The sequence below is a fragment of the Pleurodeles waltl genome, chromosome 11 (assembly GCF_031143425.1).
Source record: "Pleurodeles waltl isolate 20211129_DDA chromosome 11, aPleWal1.hap1.20221129, whole genome shotgun sequence".
Classification (NCBI taxonomy): Eukaryota; Metazoa; Chordata; class Amphibia; order Caudata; family Salamandridae; genus Pleurodeles; species Pleurodeles waltl.
Genome location: NC_090450.1, coordinates 431,158,351 through 431,175,823, shown reverse-complemented (window position 1 = coordinate 431,175,823; position 17,473 = coordinate 431,158,351). Strand labels below are relative to the sequence as shown.

The 17,473-nt window shown below is 42.4% G+C and overlaps 1 protein-coding gene across 2 annotated transcripts in view; it reads left to right on the top strand.

Moving 5' to 3' along the window:
- PER2 (period circadian regulator 2) overlaps positions 1–17,473 on the top strand; it is a 441,952-nt gene that overhangs the window by 285,409 nt on the left and 139,070 nt on the right. For both annotated transcript variants that reach the window (XR_011199417.1, XM_069213793.1), the window contains exons 17-18: positions 6,601–6,804; positions 13,480–13,731. Coding sequence is in view for 1 of the 2 variants with exons in the window: in XM_069213793.1 (XP_069069894.1) it covers positions 6,601–6,804; positions 13,480–13,731 (456 nt within the window). In the remaining variant the exon portion in view is untranslated. The remainder of the gene's footprint in view (positions 1–6,600; positions 6,805–13,479; positions 13,732–17,473) is intronic.

The window sequence follows — 17,473 nt, the reverse complement described above, 5'->3', positions numbered from 1 at the left end:
TCAATCATAAAACAGTGATTTGGTAAAATAAGAGATTAATTCTTCTGTGAATGACTAATGTCTTCGTATGACCTAAGGAGAACATCAGCAAGTGAATTCTCTGAAGCAGGAATATAAGTAGTCTGTAGGGCATATGGTGATAAAAAAATAAGCAAAGCTACTCTGTCTTCTATTTCGGCAAATCATGTTTTGATTTACCTGTAAGTTCCTGTGATTGTTATGTATTTTCACAGGATAGCTAGCACCTAACAATAAGTGATGCCATTCTGGTCAGACCTTCTACATAGCTAACACTTCCTTTCCTTACACAGAATAGTTAGATTTACATGTAGTTAAGGAATGAGAAAAAAGTCTGGATGTTCTTGAAAGTCATTTTAAGGCCTTTGTAGTAGCACAGCACCAGTTACCCTATGCAGTGCACCAATTTTAAGAATGAATGGAAAAATGGGATTAGGCTGTCTTAAAACTGTGGCTGATACAGAGACGTTTTATTAAATGCTAAAAAATGTATGAGTAGCCTCATCCCACAAAAATGGTTTACCTTTTTCCAAAATTCTGGTGATAAGCAGGGAGAGTTAAAAACACATTTTAATATGCTGCCTTTAAGTGCTTGCAATACAAGGGTCATTGAATCTCCTTGACTATTGAGGACGACCAACCTACGCCTCCTGCTACTTTTTTGGGGCCTACAGGTTATCCTTCGGCAGAAATAATGTATTCTATTCTAATTGTTAATCATTGGGCACGTTCAAATACATTTATCAGATTTACATAATGGTTGATGGGATCCTAAACATTTTAATACCCCCCTAACATGTAAAATATGTGGTTAGACTCAGACGAAAAGGCCAAAACATTGACAGTTACGGAATGAGCCAGTAAATTGGAAAATATGGCATCCATAAATCTTTAAAAGACAGCAGGGGCATTACAATGTACAAATATCACTATTCAGTGTTCATAATGTTGAAAAGGAGTATGAGGTGCTGTCTTCCATTTTTCTCCTTCTCTAATTCTTGGCAGATGATAGGCATCCCTCAAATCTAGCTTGGTAAAATGTTGGTGCCCTGAACAGACTCAAGATTATCTTGGATTAAGGGTTGGCGATAAGATTCCTTAATGGTTACTTTGCCAAGACATCTGTAATCCATGCAGGGTGCTTACACAGAAGAATCCTTCTTAGTAACAACAAATAAAGTGCTTCTGCTGGAGAACATGATTTAGTAATACGTCCATTCTGTAGATTTTCATCTACATGTTTTGTTAATGCCTTCTATTCCAATTCTGGTAAGCAATACATCCAGCCAAATGGAATTGCAGCAGGACCTAAATTAACATGACAATCATATTTGGTGGCAGGGGGACTTTATCAACTGGTTTTATAAACACATCCTGAAACTCAAGATACTATTCAGGAATATGTGTGCAAGGCGGCCATTATCTATGCACACAAGGGTCTTAAGGGAATGACCCAAGAGACCAATAATAAATAAATTGGACACAATGAGAACCACAAAGTACTGACGAAGTCAATCCTCTGGTGGTCCAGTTAATATAATGATTATGTCAACTGAGCCATGGAATTCATAAAAAAATGTGATGGTGAGGAAAGGTTATCAAATCAAACAGAATTCTTCACGTTTGGGGCTCTTGTAGTAGAACAGTTCTGTAACTCACTGAAATAGAATTTAACATAGGTCTGTCTATTGCTCAGACTATACCAGGAGAGCTTTTTAGGATTCCTGGAATCTGGTGTTGATTAGCTCACAACTTGTTCATACATAATCCTATAGCTTCACACCCCATTATGTTAGAGGTCCCAAGACTGGTATTAGTAGACCAGGACAGGGTGGCTTGTAGTAATAGTAAGGACGTTTTGACTGTTGAACATTACCAATGTTATTGACTATTGATGGAAATAATGATTTTGAAGTCTGTCATTCTCCTCCTTTCCTAGAGGGAGTATCAGGTTTCCTTGTCTCTTAGATTGAATTGGGCACATACTTGTGACATGACCTTTTTAACTGCAATATAAACTGAGACCCTGTTTCCTATATCTCTTTTGTTCTTCCTCAGAAAGAGTTTTTTCTAATGGAACTTAACTGCATTAGCTTTTTCAGTATTTTCAGAGGTAGCTACTGTGGTCTTAGTAACTGAAGGTCGCAACAAATTATGGTGTGAACCTTGCAATGTCTCTTATTAGCCCATCTCTATGTGATATGATGCTCTGCCCCTTAACAAATTTCCATTAATCCTTATAGAGTCTCAGTTTGAGCTACTCTGTCTAACTTTTCCTTAATTTCATCACGTAGCTTTTGACAAAAGAATGGGCACAGTGTCTTTTCTGGCCAATCCACTTCTAATGTCATCTGATGTACGTGCATCTAAAGAGTCCTGATAGAAATCCATCATCTATGGATTATAGTGTTTCAGAGCAGTCAAACATTTTCCTGAACAATTCTACAAATATGATATATATGTATATATATATATATCAATCCAATGCAGCATCATTGGTAGTAACAAAAGGTAATGAACAAGTCAAGGCATTTCCTGAGAGATTACTAATTTAAACTTTTACCTATCAGTATTAAACTGATGGTGGTTCATGTTCCAGCTGGGTTACTAAGGTCTTGTGATCAGGTTCTGTTGGTTCCTACCAATTTTAAAAAGAAAACAGTGGGCGGTAAGCAGCTAAAGGTAATTGGGATAAGCTATTGGGATACTTAGGATACCTGTTGGTATTAAGGAAGGTAGTCCTTCCAAAACGTTTCAAAAAGACCTAACACCGCTTCTGTTCTAGTCAGGCTTGGGCTCAAGGTTTGTTCCAGTATCTGGATACCTTTTGTTTCAGTACCTTACAAATTGGTTTGTCTAGACTTTGCTTTGCAGTTCCACATTTATGCAGAGAGTACACAGTTTTATCTTTGTTTTGGACAAGAAAAGGGCTTGTGAACCAACATCAGAAAATATCTTAACCATGCCCACCACTGGATTAGGTAAATCTATTCGGGACTGGATTTGAAACTAAAACCAGCCCTGTCAAAAATGTTCGAAGCAGTAGCCTTGTCTTTACTCTACTGCTTTCAGGTCCAAATTCCACTCCACTAATTTAACTATGGCTTTATAGTGGCTACCCCTGTTGATCCCATATACCAGCCTCACTGCTTGTCTGTGGCTTGCGGTTTCCTTTATTCCAGTTTTCACTGGATTTTGCATTCTTGTGGCTCTTGCTTCAATCCGAAGTGCCTTATTATCCCTCAGCTCTTTTCGTCATGATTCTTGCATCACAATTCTTATCCCAGTTGATGTTGTTTCGAACCAGCCATAAACTGTTTCCCTTTTTGATATCTCCTGGCTTGCACTTGTTGCTTTGCGTTTTGTATCTCTTGAAGACATGATGGTCCCTTAGAGGTATCGAACATCTTGGATGGAGTTCTAGTTACCAAAAATCAAAGTACATCTGAGCTGTCATGGATAAATACTGGAATATTGTGGTACCCTTTTAGAGTAACCTTGATCCACAATACTAAGGTGGTAGTGGGGTTCCATGATTAAGCCTGATACTGTAGTTTCTACTTAATTGTTTGTATGTTTACATATCCATGTGTATCTATATTTGTATTTCTCTACCTACCAGTGTTGAACCTCAGGAAAGGTACAGTGGCCAGGGGGCTATAGGACATTTCACCATTTGCCTCAGTAAACTAATCATGGTTTGACAGCATACAGAATTTTTAACTTTTAGTATTTTATACACATATCCTCATATACCTTTTTTAATGCTTTTTCAGAATCAAAAGAGTGCTGTTTAATGTGCCTTTTTTTGTCACAGACTGTAGAAGAACATTTTATATTATCCCTGGATAAGTGCTCTCGTACAAAGGACATCTGAGTATAATTTGCAATATCACGATTTTCAAGTCTGGCAGCCAGTACTTTAGCCACTGTCTTCAAATCTCACATTTTACTGAAATTAAAATTCAGTTGAACTGCACTCTGTGTTCCTCTTTCTTCTTATGATTTTCACTTGTATATAAAAGTCAGCAAGAACATTCCCCATGTTAGTTATTGTATGATTTAGTCACGTTTCGCATTTCACAGTCATCCCAAGGTCAGGAGAAGCCAGCTCTGTATATGCTGAGCCAAGCACACATCCACCGTGTTATGCTTACTGTTGCAAAGACTTCACCGAGTATTATTACCTGTCAAACTTTCATATGGAAAATTTGCTAGTTCATGTACTGTTTGCGTGGTACTCAGAGTGTCAGTCAGGCACACACCAATGTTTGCTTCCAGCTTGAAAATTTCTCAGGATGAGACCATTGGTTTATTTTGTTTCTAATAAAAAAGCTTAGGTTTGGGATTTTGTGTAGGCTTAAACTTAAATATAGTGTAGGGTAAGTTATAGTTTGGGTTTTGGATAAAGTTAACCCCTGGGTAAGGGATGGGTTAAAGTAAGGGGTAGGATTAGGATTAGCATACATTTTCAATTTGAGGTTAGGATTAGGATTGATGTAAGAGTATTAACAATGTAATGGTTTCCATATTATAGGTAGTTATATTGTCTGCAAAGTTGTTTAATATAGTAATAGGTGGGTGCAGTGGCAGTATCTTGAAACAAATACCCATTCCTCTCTTTAGACCTTAATCATTCCTTGAGGATCTCCCTGTGGTGAACTGGCCAAGCATAGCAGCCAACAAGAGATCCTTGGTATTTCTCGAGGTGCTGCAGGAGGAATTTAAGAACTTGCCTCTCTTTTTCATCCGGAAGATTGCACTTCCAGCTATTTACAACCTACTCTCTCTGGCACTAATATTCAATTGGGCAGTGAGCCAGCCACCGATTCTACCTGATTCATATATCTAGATACAGAGACGTGGACAGAGGAAACCTCCATGCATTTGGTAGGTTCTGGTCTGTGCACCACATTAATGTCAGACTGCAGGTGAAAGGAGTTTGGTGGTACAAAAGCAATAGCCTTTTCTTGCTAAAGCTTTGAGTGGGTGCCCTGGTTACTCACATTACCTCAGCATTGTATAATTTACTTACCTTACCTTCTCAGAGTGAAGACTCTTACTTAACTCTCCCTGTAAAACTGATTTAGTTAGCGTTTCTAGGAACTCTTTCTGACAGTGGTACCTCTATATAGATGTTTGTCCTGAAAGACACTATCAACAGTATATCTGATTTGATTTGTTTTAATATGTCCAAGCTTGATACTCTTTGTGACTACTTGGTAATCTCTCATTTCTTAATCACAAGAAGTTCTGTTCCAAATTAAAGAGTGGCCAGGTGCTTATTGGACCCGATTCACAAAAAATGTTGGAAAAATTGAACCTTCGCTTCCACCTGGACTTTGTGGAATTCACAGACATTACAAGGAGTATATCTGGAAAGCCACGTAGGAACAATTTTCAGATTCCCTAAGGATGCTGGGAAAGTAATGTGACATTTCCATTAGGATTTTTATTCCTGCTGTGCGAACCTCTTAATGGGGAATAACACACAGGGAGAATAGGATCCCCTGTGCAAATACAACATTTCTTTCCACAGGGAAAATATTTTCCCTTTTGAGAAATCCCTTCCCCTTTACCCCAACCAAATCTGTCGATAATTAATTCCCCTTACCGCCCTGGAAAGGGATTTACACCAGCCAATGATTAAAGTGAGAATTCCACAATTTCTGTGGAGTTGAGGGCAATGAGAGGGATTTGCATGTCACAACCATACATGTTTGCAGTTCGTCAGAAACTTCAAAGGTTACCTAGTTCATGAAATTCCACCTTTTGAATGGAATTTATGGGTCTGGTGAGGTACGCCTTCTAGGAACCTTTTTGTAAATTTTGGCAACCACGAACAGGTAAATATGGTCATACATGTATGTTTACAACCAAACAATCCTTTGTGAATAGGAAGCATTCTTTCTTGGAAATAGTGTATATTTTATCTACTGAAATTAAATAGCAGCTAATCAATTATTGCTTGTTGGGGTACTCTATATCAGGTATGAGGTTTATCCACACTCAGATAATATGATTTACAGATTACATTTGATTCCTTTAACTTGACACTGTTGCATGTGATTTATTGCTGACCCCTGCATTGGCAAATGCAGTGAAAACTTCTTAATGCTGATTCTCTTTTCATGAGTGTTTGCGTTTTGACCATAACATGTTTTGAGAACATTTTTTATGAATATTGAGGGAAGAACTTCTACCGTTCACATCAATTCCAGCTGTCCTTGCATTCTTGATGTGAATGATCATATACTCTTTCAACAAAGATCTGTGCTATACAGTTGTTAAAGTCACTATATAATTCTATCCTTCAAGGCACACTTTGATCAACACCCAGGTTTCCATTGAAAAAACTACTTAATTCTGAAAATGGTGGTCTTGGGTTACCCCAATATAATCAACCAACAAACTTATACTGGCATTTGGAGGAAAATGTGTATTTGATATGGTATCCCTCATGACTTGGAACAATCTAATAGGCTTAACAGTTAGTGTGACATGGATTTTTACCCTCACTTTGTGCTCTTTGTTTCTCATCTGAGATTTTTTATTTTAATGACTGCTTTTTCCCTCCTCAAGATGGCCCTGAGCTGTTACTGCCTCGTGTGGACTCTGCAATGTTGAAGACATCTGGTAAATCAAGTGCTACTCCAGTAGTTGGAGCCTCTCCAGCCGCTGTGTCTTTACCTGGCAAAGCAGGAAGTGTTGCATCGTTTACCAGTCAATGTAGCTACCGTAGCACCATAGTTCACGTTGGGGACAAGAAGCTGCAAAATGAATTAGGTACCATTCTATTCATTAAATTGTGAGAGGGTCAGATGAGACTGATTATTTGTTAGCGTGTCCATTAGGATTCTTAGTTCACTTTAAATGGTTAAAAGATTATTTAAACATGTTATCCATTACCTTTTATTCTATGTAACTGCAGATATATTGAAATGCGATTTGCTTTCTTAAGATGCTGATAGGCGTTTACGTTTTTTGTTTCCAGTTGATAACATGTAGAGAACTATTCTGAATGTGAGCCACTTTGAGAAGCTAGGGATTTGAAGGCCAACTGTTTTGTTTTGACCTACGTTTGCGGAAGCAGTGCAGGCAAAACAGAGTATCACGAAAGCAACATGTTGTATCAGCAAGAGTCAAGCCACTTTTCACCCAGGGGTCAGGGAAATAATGTACACCTGCACTGTACATTGAGCAGGTAGAACTCAATTTAACAGTACAGTCTGGACCAATCATCAGTCATGTGGCTGTTGGCATGCTAATCATGTGGATGTCTAGACCCTCTAACTGTAAAAAATGTCAACTTGATCTAGATATGGAATATCCTCCTTAGCAGCACAATTCACTACATGGGCCCTTCCTGGCCACGAGGCCGTCTCCGCTACATAAACATGTTGTGTGGCTGATGAGGGGTCCAAATCAAAACAAGAACGTCCTATGATGAAAGCAAGTATTGGACAGAAAAATATGTCAAAGGTGGCCCACCCTCAAATTGACTTTAGTAGTAAAACTAACGGTCTGTGTAATTAAGAACTATTTATCATAGGACTTCCCTTTTGTAATTCATCAAAAATGTCCTAATGTCTATATAACGTGTCTTTCCACAATATTGTGCGTTATTTTGAAAACTTTTGTTCTCACCTGGTATAAATAGAGGCTAGATGTACGTAGAAACTGGTAGCAAAAAGCGGTTGCAAATTGCACACTTACATTTTGTGACCAGTATTTTTTTGAGAACCAATCTATATACTAATAAGTCAGTTCTCAAAACAAGGAATCTCAGGAGATCACAGAAAACCTGTCTAAGTAATACTGAGTAGACAGGTCACAATTTGCAACCCACTGTGACTCGCTACCATGGCACGAATGGTGGCCTGCAAGGAACAGCAGACCACCATCCCGGTGACTGCATTCTAAAACCGAAAACCTCTTTTTTAATTTTCTGAAAGAACCATGGATGCTTCTAAAAGAAAAATAGGTTTTGGAAAACTTCAGAGAGAGCATGTAGTGGTCCTCTGGACCCCTGTCTACTCCTCCTCCTCTCCCCTGAAGCTGCCACCCCAACTCTGAAAGAGGAAGGGGTCCAAAGGGGACTGAACCCTTAATCTTTGTGAATCAGTTACCACGCCAGCTTGGGAGTCACTAGCAGATCAATGGTTTGCAACTCAACCGAAGTTATAGTTACACACTGCTGATACATACCATATCGACTTACAATCTGGATAGAATCACCATTACATGCTCCTTCCAAATTACAGTTTGTTATGAGTTGTAAAATCCATTTTATGTGTCAAAAAAAAAACTTTACAACTCATAAAATATTTTTGAGCATAAGTGAATAACTGATTGAGTGGTTGCAAAGTTCCCACCTGGGTAATAGTTCACGTAGAGAAAATATTTTACGTGTTTATTGATACATTTGACCAGGCAGAAGGCTTTTTTGGAAAACTGGTTGCTTACGTTTGAAGATCTGTTCTTTTAAGAATAAAGGGAAAAATAACTGAGATTTTCCACATAGTCTGAGTGTCAATAATAAATCGACAACATAAGGATGTTCACAGAAACTCCTGTATCCACAATATTTAATTAATCACTGATAAGAGACCATTTATTTGAGACCAATCAGTCTTCTTTCTGTGTATAATACCACAAAACTCCAATCTTTCCTTAATTCAGTGTTATTAGGAAAAAGTCTTAGTTCAATGTGCATTAGAGACAGGTGTACAAAATGTCCGCCACCAGTAGAGTTGCTCTGCCATACTTTCCTACTGGGGGAGGAAATTCCACTGATGTGCTCTTCTCCAAATATAGCATTTCCACCCTCTACGCAAAAGAGGCAGCGCCCTGGTGCTGTGCGCCAAGAAGAAAACAGTAAGCCAACAGCGCGCCGCAGCACTGCAAATACGGCTGCGGTCGCCGTAAATGAGGCGCAAGGTGATCCCCACGACTGGGGCTGGGTTCCCCGCCCCTAAGAAAGGAATGCGGTCCGCAGCGTGAGCCGTCGTGCTGCGGCCGGGTGTGAAAAACATGGTGCGATCGTGCACCAAGAGAATGGAGAAAGCAACCGGGCCGTTTCCCCCTCTCTCCTATTCCTTTTAAATAATGCTGCAGTCGCGCCGTGAAGAGGAGGGTCATAGTGCGCTACAAAGCGGCCCGCAGCGCTGCCAACCCGGCTGCGGCCGCCGCTAGCAAGAAAGCGCAACGGTGCTGCCTCGCACCGGAAATCAAAGTGCCGTGCCCAGGGCTGCCCCTCCATACAAGTGATCCGATCAAGAGGTGCTGACCTGCACCCGAAGAAACAAAGTGCCCAGAGCCGCCCCCCAGCTGCTGCGTGGTCACAGGAGACATTGGTGCACACACGCACCGAAAACAATTTAGGATGCGTTGGTGCAGACACGCACCAAAAACAGTGAATGACCATGGTGCAGACATGCACCAAGTAGAAGAAAAGCCCCGGGCCGCCCCCACACCTTCGTCTGGTTCTGAATGAAATGCTGAAATGCGGCCCACATAAGGAAAATGGTGCTGGCACGCACCAAAGAAGCAGAGTGCCCGAGGATCCCCTTATCCCATCTGGGGTACCAGGGAGGTTTACAGCACAGGCCCGCGACGGCCTGCACCAACAGAGCTGACCCCCACAGCATGTGCCCACATGTCACCAGGAGGCTGTGAAAAAAAAAATAACGAAAAGCTGCTGACACTCACTCAGAACTTTTTGAACTGCCCAAAGTGCCCCGTCACCACAAGGTTATGTTTTGTTCTACAGTAAAAGGAAAAAAAAAAGAAGACAGAAAAGCACAAAAGAAGGAAAATGGCACTTACCTGCCCTTCCAGACACCAGCAAAAGCCCCTACCAGCCTGAAGACCTCCTCAGCAGCACGTCTTCGCAGCATGGTTTCACCGGCATCTGCCTGAAAACAAACGAGGCCGGTAGGAAGAAGACTGTCTTTCAAGTTGAAGAAAAGAAGTGCACTACTGGCATCCAGTGGCCAAAGTCGGTACTGCACCCTTTTCTATTTTAAAGAAGAAAAAAAAACAGCTTTGTCAAAAGAAAGTCTACAGCAACACCCAAGAGAGTGACTGCACAAGACTAACAGCACGCCTGCGGAGCAAAATGGCGCAGAATATGGAAACGGCACACAAGATGACAACGACGCGAACAACGCTGCACAGGGACAGAGAGGACTGCAGCTGTCCCAGCCAAGCTTCAACGGCGAGAAATGAACGCAAGTGCCACGTGAGGCACGAGGAGAGCGCGCATGGACTGCGCAGCCCCTGGCGGGCGTCCGCTGCCACCGCCGAAAGAACGCCACATGCCCCAGAATTGATGGACATCACCGCAGGACAAGAAAGGAACATGCCAGGCGTTACCATAGGACGCCCCGAAAAGAGACTATGTCACATGCGCAGAGAGCTGCGCCAGAGAACGTGACGACTAGGGCAGCGCCTGCGAAATTGGAGAGAGCACCGAGAGCGTGACGTAACGCACGGGACAAGAGGCCGTGCCAGCCGGCCTTTCAGCAACACAAGATGGCCACCGTTGGCCCATCACACAGGAGGTCATCAGAAGCGACCAACCCTGCAAAGCACACCCAGGTTCAAGCAAGACCCAGTGCCAAGAAAGCACTGCCTTGAGGCACAAGCACTGCGCCCTCAAGTGAAGAGGAAGCGGAAAAGAAAGTGACCCTCCGTCACTGCCCTGCAACGGGCCAGAGACTTAGCAAGGAGGGTCCTCCCCCACACTGCCTCAAGACGGAGTCGGCAGTGACTCGCAACAGGCAAGAGGAGAGTCGCACAAGGAGTGTCCTCCCCCACACTGCCTCAAGACAGAGTCGGCAGTGACTCGCAACAGGCAAGAGGAGAGTCGCACACCCCAAGTGGCACGATGCCACCCAGCAACACTGAGAAACGCCTAGTCCTTGGACAGGACAGGACCTTCTAAAGGTCCACACAACAAAGGAGAAGAAAGCGTGGCGCAGCACCACGCTATGAAGAAGGAAGAAAGAAGATTGTGTGACATCACCTGTCACACTGCAACACCTGACGACCACAGAAGAACAAGAACGGAAGATCAACAGGGTGGAGAGTTGGAGGACTCATGCAACAAAGAAAGAGTGCACCCACAGACAAGACCGCCACAGGGGTGCGGGGACGTCACTGGAGACAGCTCAGCGGGAGTACCAAACGTAAGACGCCATGCGCGAACCGCGTACTTGCCCCGCGCTTCACAGTGTGACCGTCCAAGCCACCTGTCACCGGCTGCTTAAAGCAGATGGCATCACTGCCAGCATCTGCACATGAGGAAAAGAAAGACTGCACTAGCTATGGCGAAGTCCCTCCAATCACCCTCACTCCAGCAACATCACTTGTCGTCCACGTCTCCAAATGGCAAGAACCATCATTGCCATGTGCATCACGGTATCCATCAAAGGAGCAGTTAAACAACCAGACTGGAGTCCTACACCTCTGCTTTAATGGTCTGAAGAACCAGTCAACCAGTGACCAACTGCTCGCCCTGACTGTATCCTGCTCTCGGTGACAAGAGCACGTCGTGACCTAGACCCATCTACCCCCTGCAATTGCACGAGCGACTAGGCAGTGGCTCCTAGGAGGTCTTGCAGCTGCCCTATGTGGCACACAAGCAGCCCCAGAGCAGACCACAAGCAGTCGCGTGACAACCCAGACAAGGGGCCTCTCAAGCTTGAGAGAGGACTGGACACTGCCCCACCGATGAAGTCAGGGAGACAAGCAAGGCTGTGCAATGGAGACTCCAACAAATCACAGCACACCAAGACTGTCTTCAGTGAAATAACATGACACCAACTAGACACCCTCCTGGCAACGTGAGAGACAATTGCCCTAAGACCGTCTGAGAGCCCGCATGCACCTGATCCATGTTGGCAAGCGCCCTGACCACGAAACATCCACCCTTGTGGTTGCACGAATGAGATGACCATGGCTCCTGTCGGAGAGCCTGCAGCGGCCGGCAGATGGCCCACACGCAGCCCAGCACAGTCCATGCCAATCCCGTGGCAAACCCATCGAAAAGGCCTCGAGGAAGTTCCAGAGTGAAGAGTCCACAACCGAGAGGTGGTCTGGAAGCAGTTTTGCCATCAGAGTGTCAGAATGTACAAAGGTTTCAGAGGAGGACTTCATGCCATCACAGATGTCATCCGTCTTCGAGGGATTGGCCTTCGTGAAGCCAGGATGTCTCGGCAAGCAGATTAACAGTGGACTCCACCAACGTTCGTGATGCACCCAATTCGAATGACACATCCAATTCGAAAGATACGCCCTATTCGAACAAATTGAACTGTAAACACCACCAGCCTCGCCACGAGTGCCCACAGGACTGAACCACGGCACATCAGTGGACACTTAACCAACCATCTGACTGTCTGAGTCCGGATTTCTTCCACACTGTGTTCGTGCCCGGCTGTGGCTGGTTAAATCATGAACTCGTGCAGAAAGATCCGGGTGCTCCCAGCTGCACCTGCCCACGGCAATCCTGCGGCCTGCCTTCTCGAGGCCGAGAGACTGATGGTGGTGTTTTTGTTACTGTGTTTTTCTCTTTCAGGTTGGACTTTGTTTTTGTTCCTCAAAGTTTTGGAGGAATGTAGTGTCCTGCTGGACACGTTCTAGTGTTTGGCCAGCCTCTCTGCTGCGGGCTGGCCTCCCACCTACACCCCACACCCACCCAACACAGGCGTCACCGGTCAGGTGACCCTGGCAATAAAAAGGGCCGGGCGCACGTGCCCAGGGCCAGTTCCACCTACCAAGAAACTGTGTCGTGTCGTATCTCTTTTAGTAGCATGGGGGACTAGGGCCCCAACACTACATTGTACAACTCTGACGTGATATCATCTTTAAGCATTTTTATGTTGTTTAGTCCCTGCAGTGGCCCTTGCTTCGTAGTATACACAGAAAATATTGTTTTCATTTGTAGTACAGCAAACATTATATACAATGAGAAAACAAACACTGTAACTTTCACAGACCTAATATCAGGAGAGTCATTGATTCTCACTCACCATTTATTTAGCTACCATATGGCAGCCAGTTTTTTATCTCTCTAAAATGTCAAATTAATGGGACAGTTTAAGTTTATAAAACCAATGATTGACTCATACCTTTATATAAAAATAAAATGTCATAACTTCAGGAACATATGGGTTATAAGAATCAAACCTGTTCTAAGCGAATTAATCTTTGCACTTTTCTATTTCTAAATAAAAAGGTGTTAACTGTTTTCTTCAGGGTAAAGTGAAAATAAATTGTTTTACTATCATGGCTAATGGGTTATAGAGGATATATGGAAATGAATATGCCTTGAAATAATTCATTTACAAATAAGTTGTCTGATAGGTAGTTTGGGAACATAGTTGTCCCATAACCTAAAAGAAAATGTATGATTTTCTATCATTAACGCTACTTGTTCTTCCATTTGCTTTTAAGAAATAATTGATGATGGATCTATTGTGGAGAAACGTGTGGACAACAGATCGCCACTCCCTCCTCCCTCCAGCACATCTGCAAACCTAGAGAAGGACGTTTTCAAGAAGATGGGCCTGACCAAGGAGGTCTTGGCAGAGCACACACAAAAAGAAGAGCACAGCTTTTTGAGCGAGTTTAAAGCTACGAGACGAATCAGTGTTTTTGAAAAACGCTACAACCGTTGCTTACAGGATCAGAATCGAAGACATGCAGGTATGCGTTTTGAACATTAAAAACTACATACGGGACGGCGCCATATTATCTGAAATCACATTGTCGTCAAATCAAACTAGTTCAAGTTGTCCACATATCCTCATGTTGCCTCATGTTGTCACTTGAACATGCATTTGAAATTTAAACAAAAGACAACAAAGAAAGTCCAATGTCTTATTGCTGTCCTGTGAGATATACTAATTGAGCACAAGGCTAATCCATACATTTCAAGCAGATGCACTTAAATTTCAGATTCAGTAGTCCCAATCTTTAGTTAATGTTTATTAGCGCGTCCAAGGATTACAGTGCCAGATTATAGAAGCATTTCATTTTGACCAGATGAACTATTCCAGCGATTTAATGTTAGCTGGGACTAGGCTTGAAAAGGGCGGCATTTAGGTAACAAATGGCTGGTAATCGGAATCTTCAAAGGATTTAATGCATTGTTTCACAGGACACGAAAGATGGCTTGAGCACAGATATTCATCTTGTGAAACTTAAAATTTGAATCCTTTGTTGGAAGGTCAAGGGATGCTGTAGATAGGGGACAAAGGAGAGCAAGCTAAAGTTGGATAATATGATGAAATGTGATAGTTAAGGCATTATGTAGCTATAACTTTGTTGTTACATGGTGTGTAGAAGTCTTTAATAAGGATAATTGACCTATACTGGTGAATAAAAAGTAAAAACGTAATGTTTCATTGTTGGACGAGATTAAGTGGCGTGCCACAACCTGGCATCTTTTGAATGAAATGTGACAGTATTTGGTTGATTTTATTGCACTTAGTGCCGTAGCATTTCACTGGCAGAGGATACTGTTTCACAGATTCATTTGTCTTTTAAATATAGATTTCATCCAAGGGCGAGCTTAGATTTACCCTGATTTTATTCTGTCCATATCGCTAGTCTCCAATGAAGCGATTATATAATGACAGCATAAAACTTCTCTTCAAAACTTCACCATTGTTCCGTCATTAATTTGCAAACCAGACAGACCATGCACGTTCTAAATATTTGCAGTTAGAACCCATTGTTTGCTGAAAATTGCAGGCGCAGTTTAGTAATTCAAGTTTTAACCATTGCCCATTTTGCAATAAGGAATCTGTTCTTGAAAGATGAATATTCAGTTGAAATCAAAGCACATTATTAGCTCTGTCTTGTTGGCGGCAGCCTATCTCCTCTAAAACCCTGCATTTTTACTCAACTACACAATTAAATACGTTTTTGAAAATGCTGAAATGTTTTTAATATGTGTTTACCTATGTTTAAAACAAAGAATGATTTCCTAATAAATGCTGAAAAATAATATGAAATATGCATAAACATGTCCATACATTGCCACATAAATTGTGTGCTTTTATTGCACACAGTGAAGTGGTATAAATGCCCCTAATTCTCATGCAACTGTCAATTATGGACATTGTTTAATGGTCTCATGTAAATTGTGGGTTGCATCATCATGTCGACATCCCCATAACTCCCTTTCGGTCTGTACCATTGTCAGGGCTACCACGATTATGTGGAAGTGGAGGTCAAAATTGTGCAGGAAGGCTTTCTAAATTATATGACAAGAAAACGTAAAATTATGCAGCACATTCGTGGTCAACATTATTTCCATACATTTGTGCTAGAGACAGCGTTTCTTTTTTCTTCTTGTCCTCATATCACCGAGCAAGCCATTGCTTCTGGTACTGATACATTTGAGACTGACCACAATCCAAGTGGCAGTGATAGCCACAGCCATAGAGACGAGCCCTAAAGGCCCGTAACATCCTAGCACCCAGGTGTATTCATTGCTTGGTGTTTTGTGTCTATCTTTCCTTCCCATCTCGAAAAACAATCCCAGGAGGTAGCGTCTCATCTACAGACACCGACGATATCCAGATTTACAAGTCAAGCGAGCAGCCCTTAGCCACGTTCCCATAGAGGTGGCTATAAGATTGAGCCAATTCTTACAAGTTTAGCTTCTACGAAGAAGCAGCAGATAAAACAGGAGGGACCTCTGTGCAGCATTTAGAAAGTAGTTGGTTGCAATGTCTACCCCAAATAAGACCACAATAGCAGCTCCAAAAATCCCCGCAAGGAGCTTGCTCACATCTTCCCAGATTTTCATAAGCAAAGGCCAAGAAAAGAACAAATGTTCATCGTTTGCCTCCGGGTGGCCGTATCTACATCTCAGGACCCGATTTTTTGCGAATCTTGCAATCTTTTGGTGAGACCAGAAAATCCTGTTGAGTGTAAAAAAGTGGTTCCTTTTTAAATTTGCTGGTCTAACAACTTGATGTAGAAGCCTGAGAGATTGTTTACCACAAATGTTGTAAGTCCCACTCTGGCATCCCACTATCCCAGATCAAGAAATAAGTTTTCAATTCACTTTCCTCGGCATACAACAGCATCCAGTACCAAATAGAGACCTCTTTTTTTTATAGTCTGTGTGGCCTGTAACCTACTCTTGATCTCAATGGGCCTCTGATTTCTTGCTTCTAGCCATTATACCAAGAGATTAATTGGACAAATGTGAACCTTGGTCATTGGTCTTGCTGATCAGTACCTCCCAAGGTACCAGACCCTACACAGTAAAGATATCCCCACACAGTGCTATTCCAGCGTCCCTCAAAGGAAGACACAAGCTATCTTGCAGACATTCAGGCATACCTGGGGACTCTCAGTTAGGGAAGAAAAATGAGTAGCATTTGATACCCAGGGCCTTCCTGATTTTATACCAAAGCCTAATAGCTGCATTTACTACCTTTAGCCTTACTTTGTTTTAAATATTCTGGGTCGCCAGACTTGTACAGCAGAAAATAAGTCCCCAGATTCTTTGTCATGGTCATTAGCAGCCGACCCCACGTTGTAAAATCTGGTGTCTCTAGCAGCACAATACTTCCCCAGATCAGGTAATGCCAAGTTTTCTTTCTCCAACCTACGTCTCAGTTTCTTCCATGCCAGTCTAACTGCCCCAGAGGCCCATATAAGAGATTATTTCCCCCTGAATCTTAACAATTTGTGATTCGGGGGAAGGGAAGAGGAATACAATTCAAAAGGTGTGTCAGCTTAGGTAGAATACTCATTTTGATCAAGTTTTCCCGTCCAAATATAGTTAATTGTGAGGTTCCTCTATCTAATAAGTTACTTATCGATATCACTAGCAACCTTCCCCAGAATTAAAAGCCCAATTTGCCTCTAAATGATGAAGAATGAATATGCCCAGGTATCTAAATTCTGGCTTCGTACCACCCTGCTGCCTAGCAATATTCCAACAAATAATATCTGATTTACCTTCATTGATGGAATATCCAGAGAAGTATGCAAACACCTCTGCTAATTCCTCCCTCTGGGTATTGTCGTATCCGATCTGCCATACGGAAAACCAAATCATCAGCATATAGGGGGTTATTCCAACTTTGGAGGAAGTGGTTATCCGTCCCAAAAGTGACGGTAAAGTGACGGATATACCACCAGCCGTATTACGAGTCCATTATATCCTATGGAACTCGTAATACGGCTGGTGGTAAATCCGTCACATTTTGGACGGATTACCACCTCCTCCAAAGTTGGAATAACCCCCATAGTCTAATCTCAGTGCTGAACACTTGTGATATAATTGGAATTACTTTACGATCTATGCTGAGCGTTTTGGCAAATGGCTTCAATAGATTTAAAAAAGGAGAGGGGGCAGCCCTGCCTAGTACCTCTGTAAATATTGAAACTCTTGGTCAACACCCCATTGAGAAAAATTTGT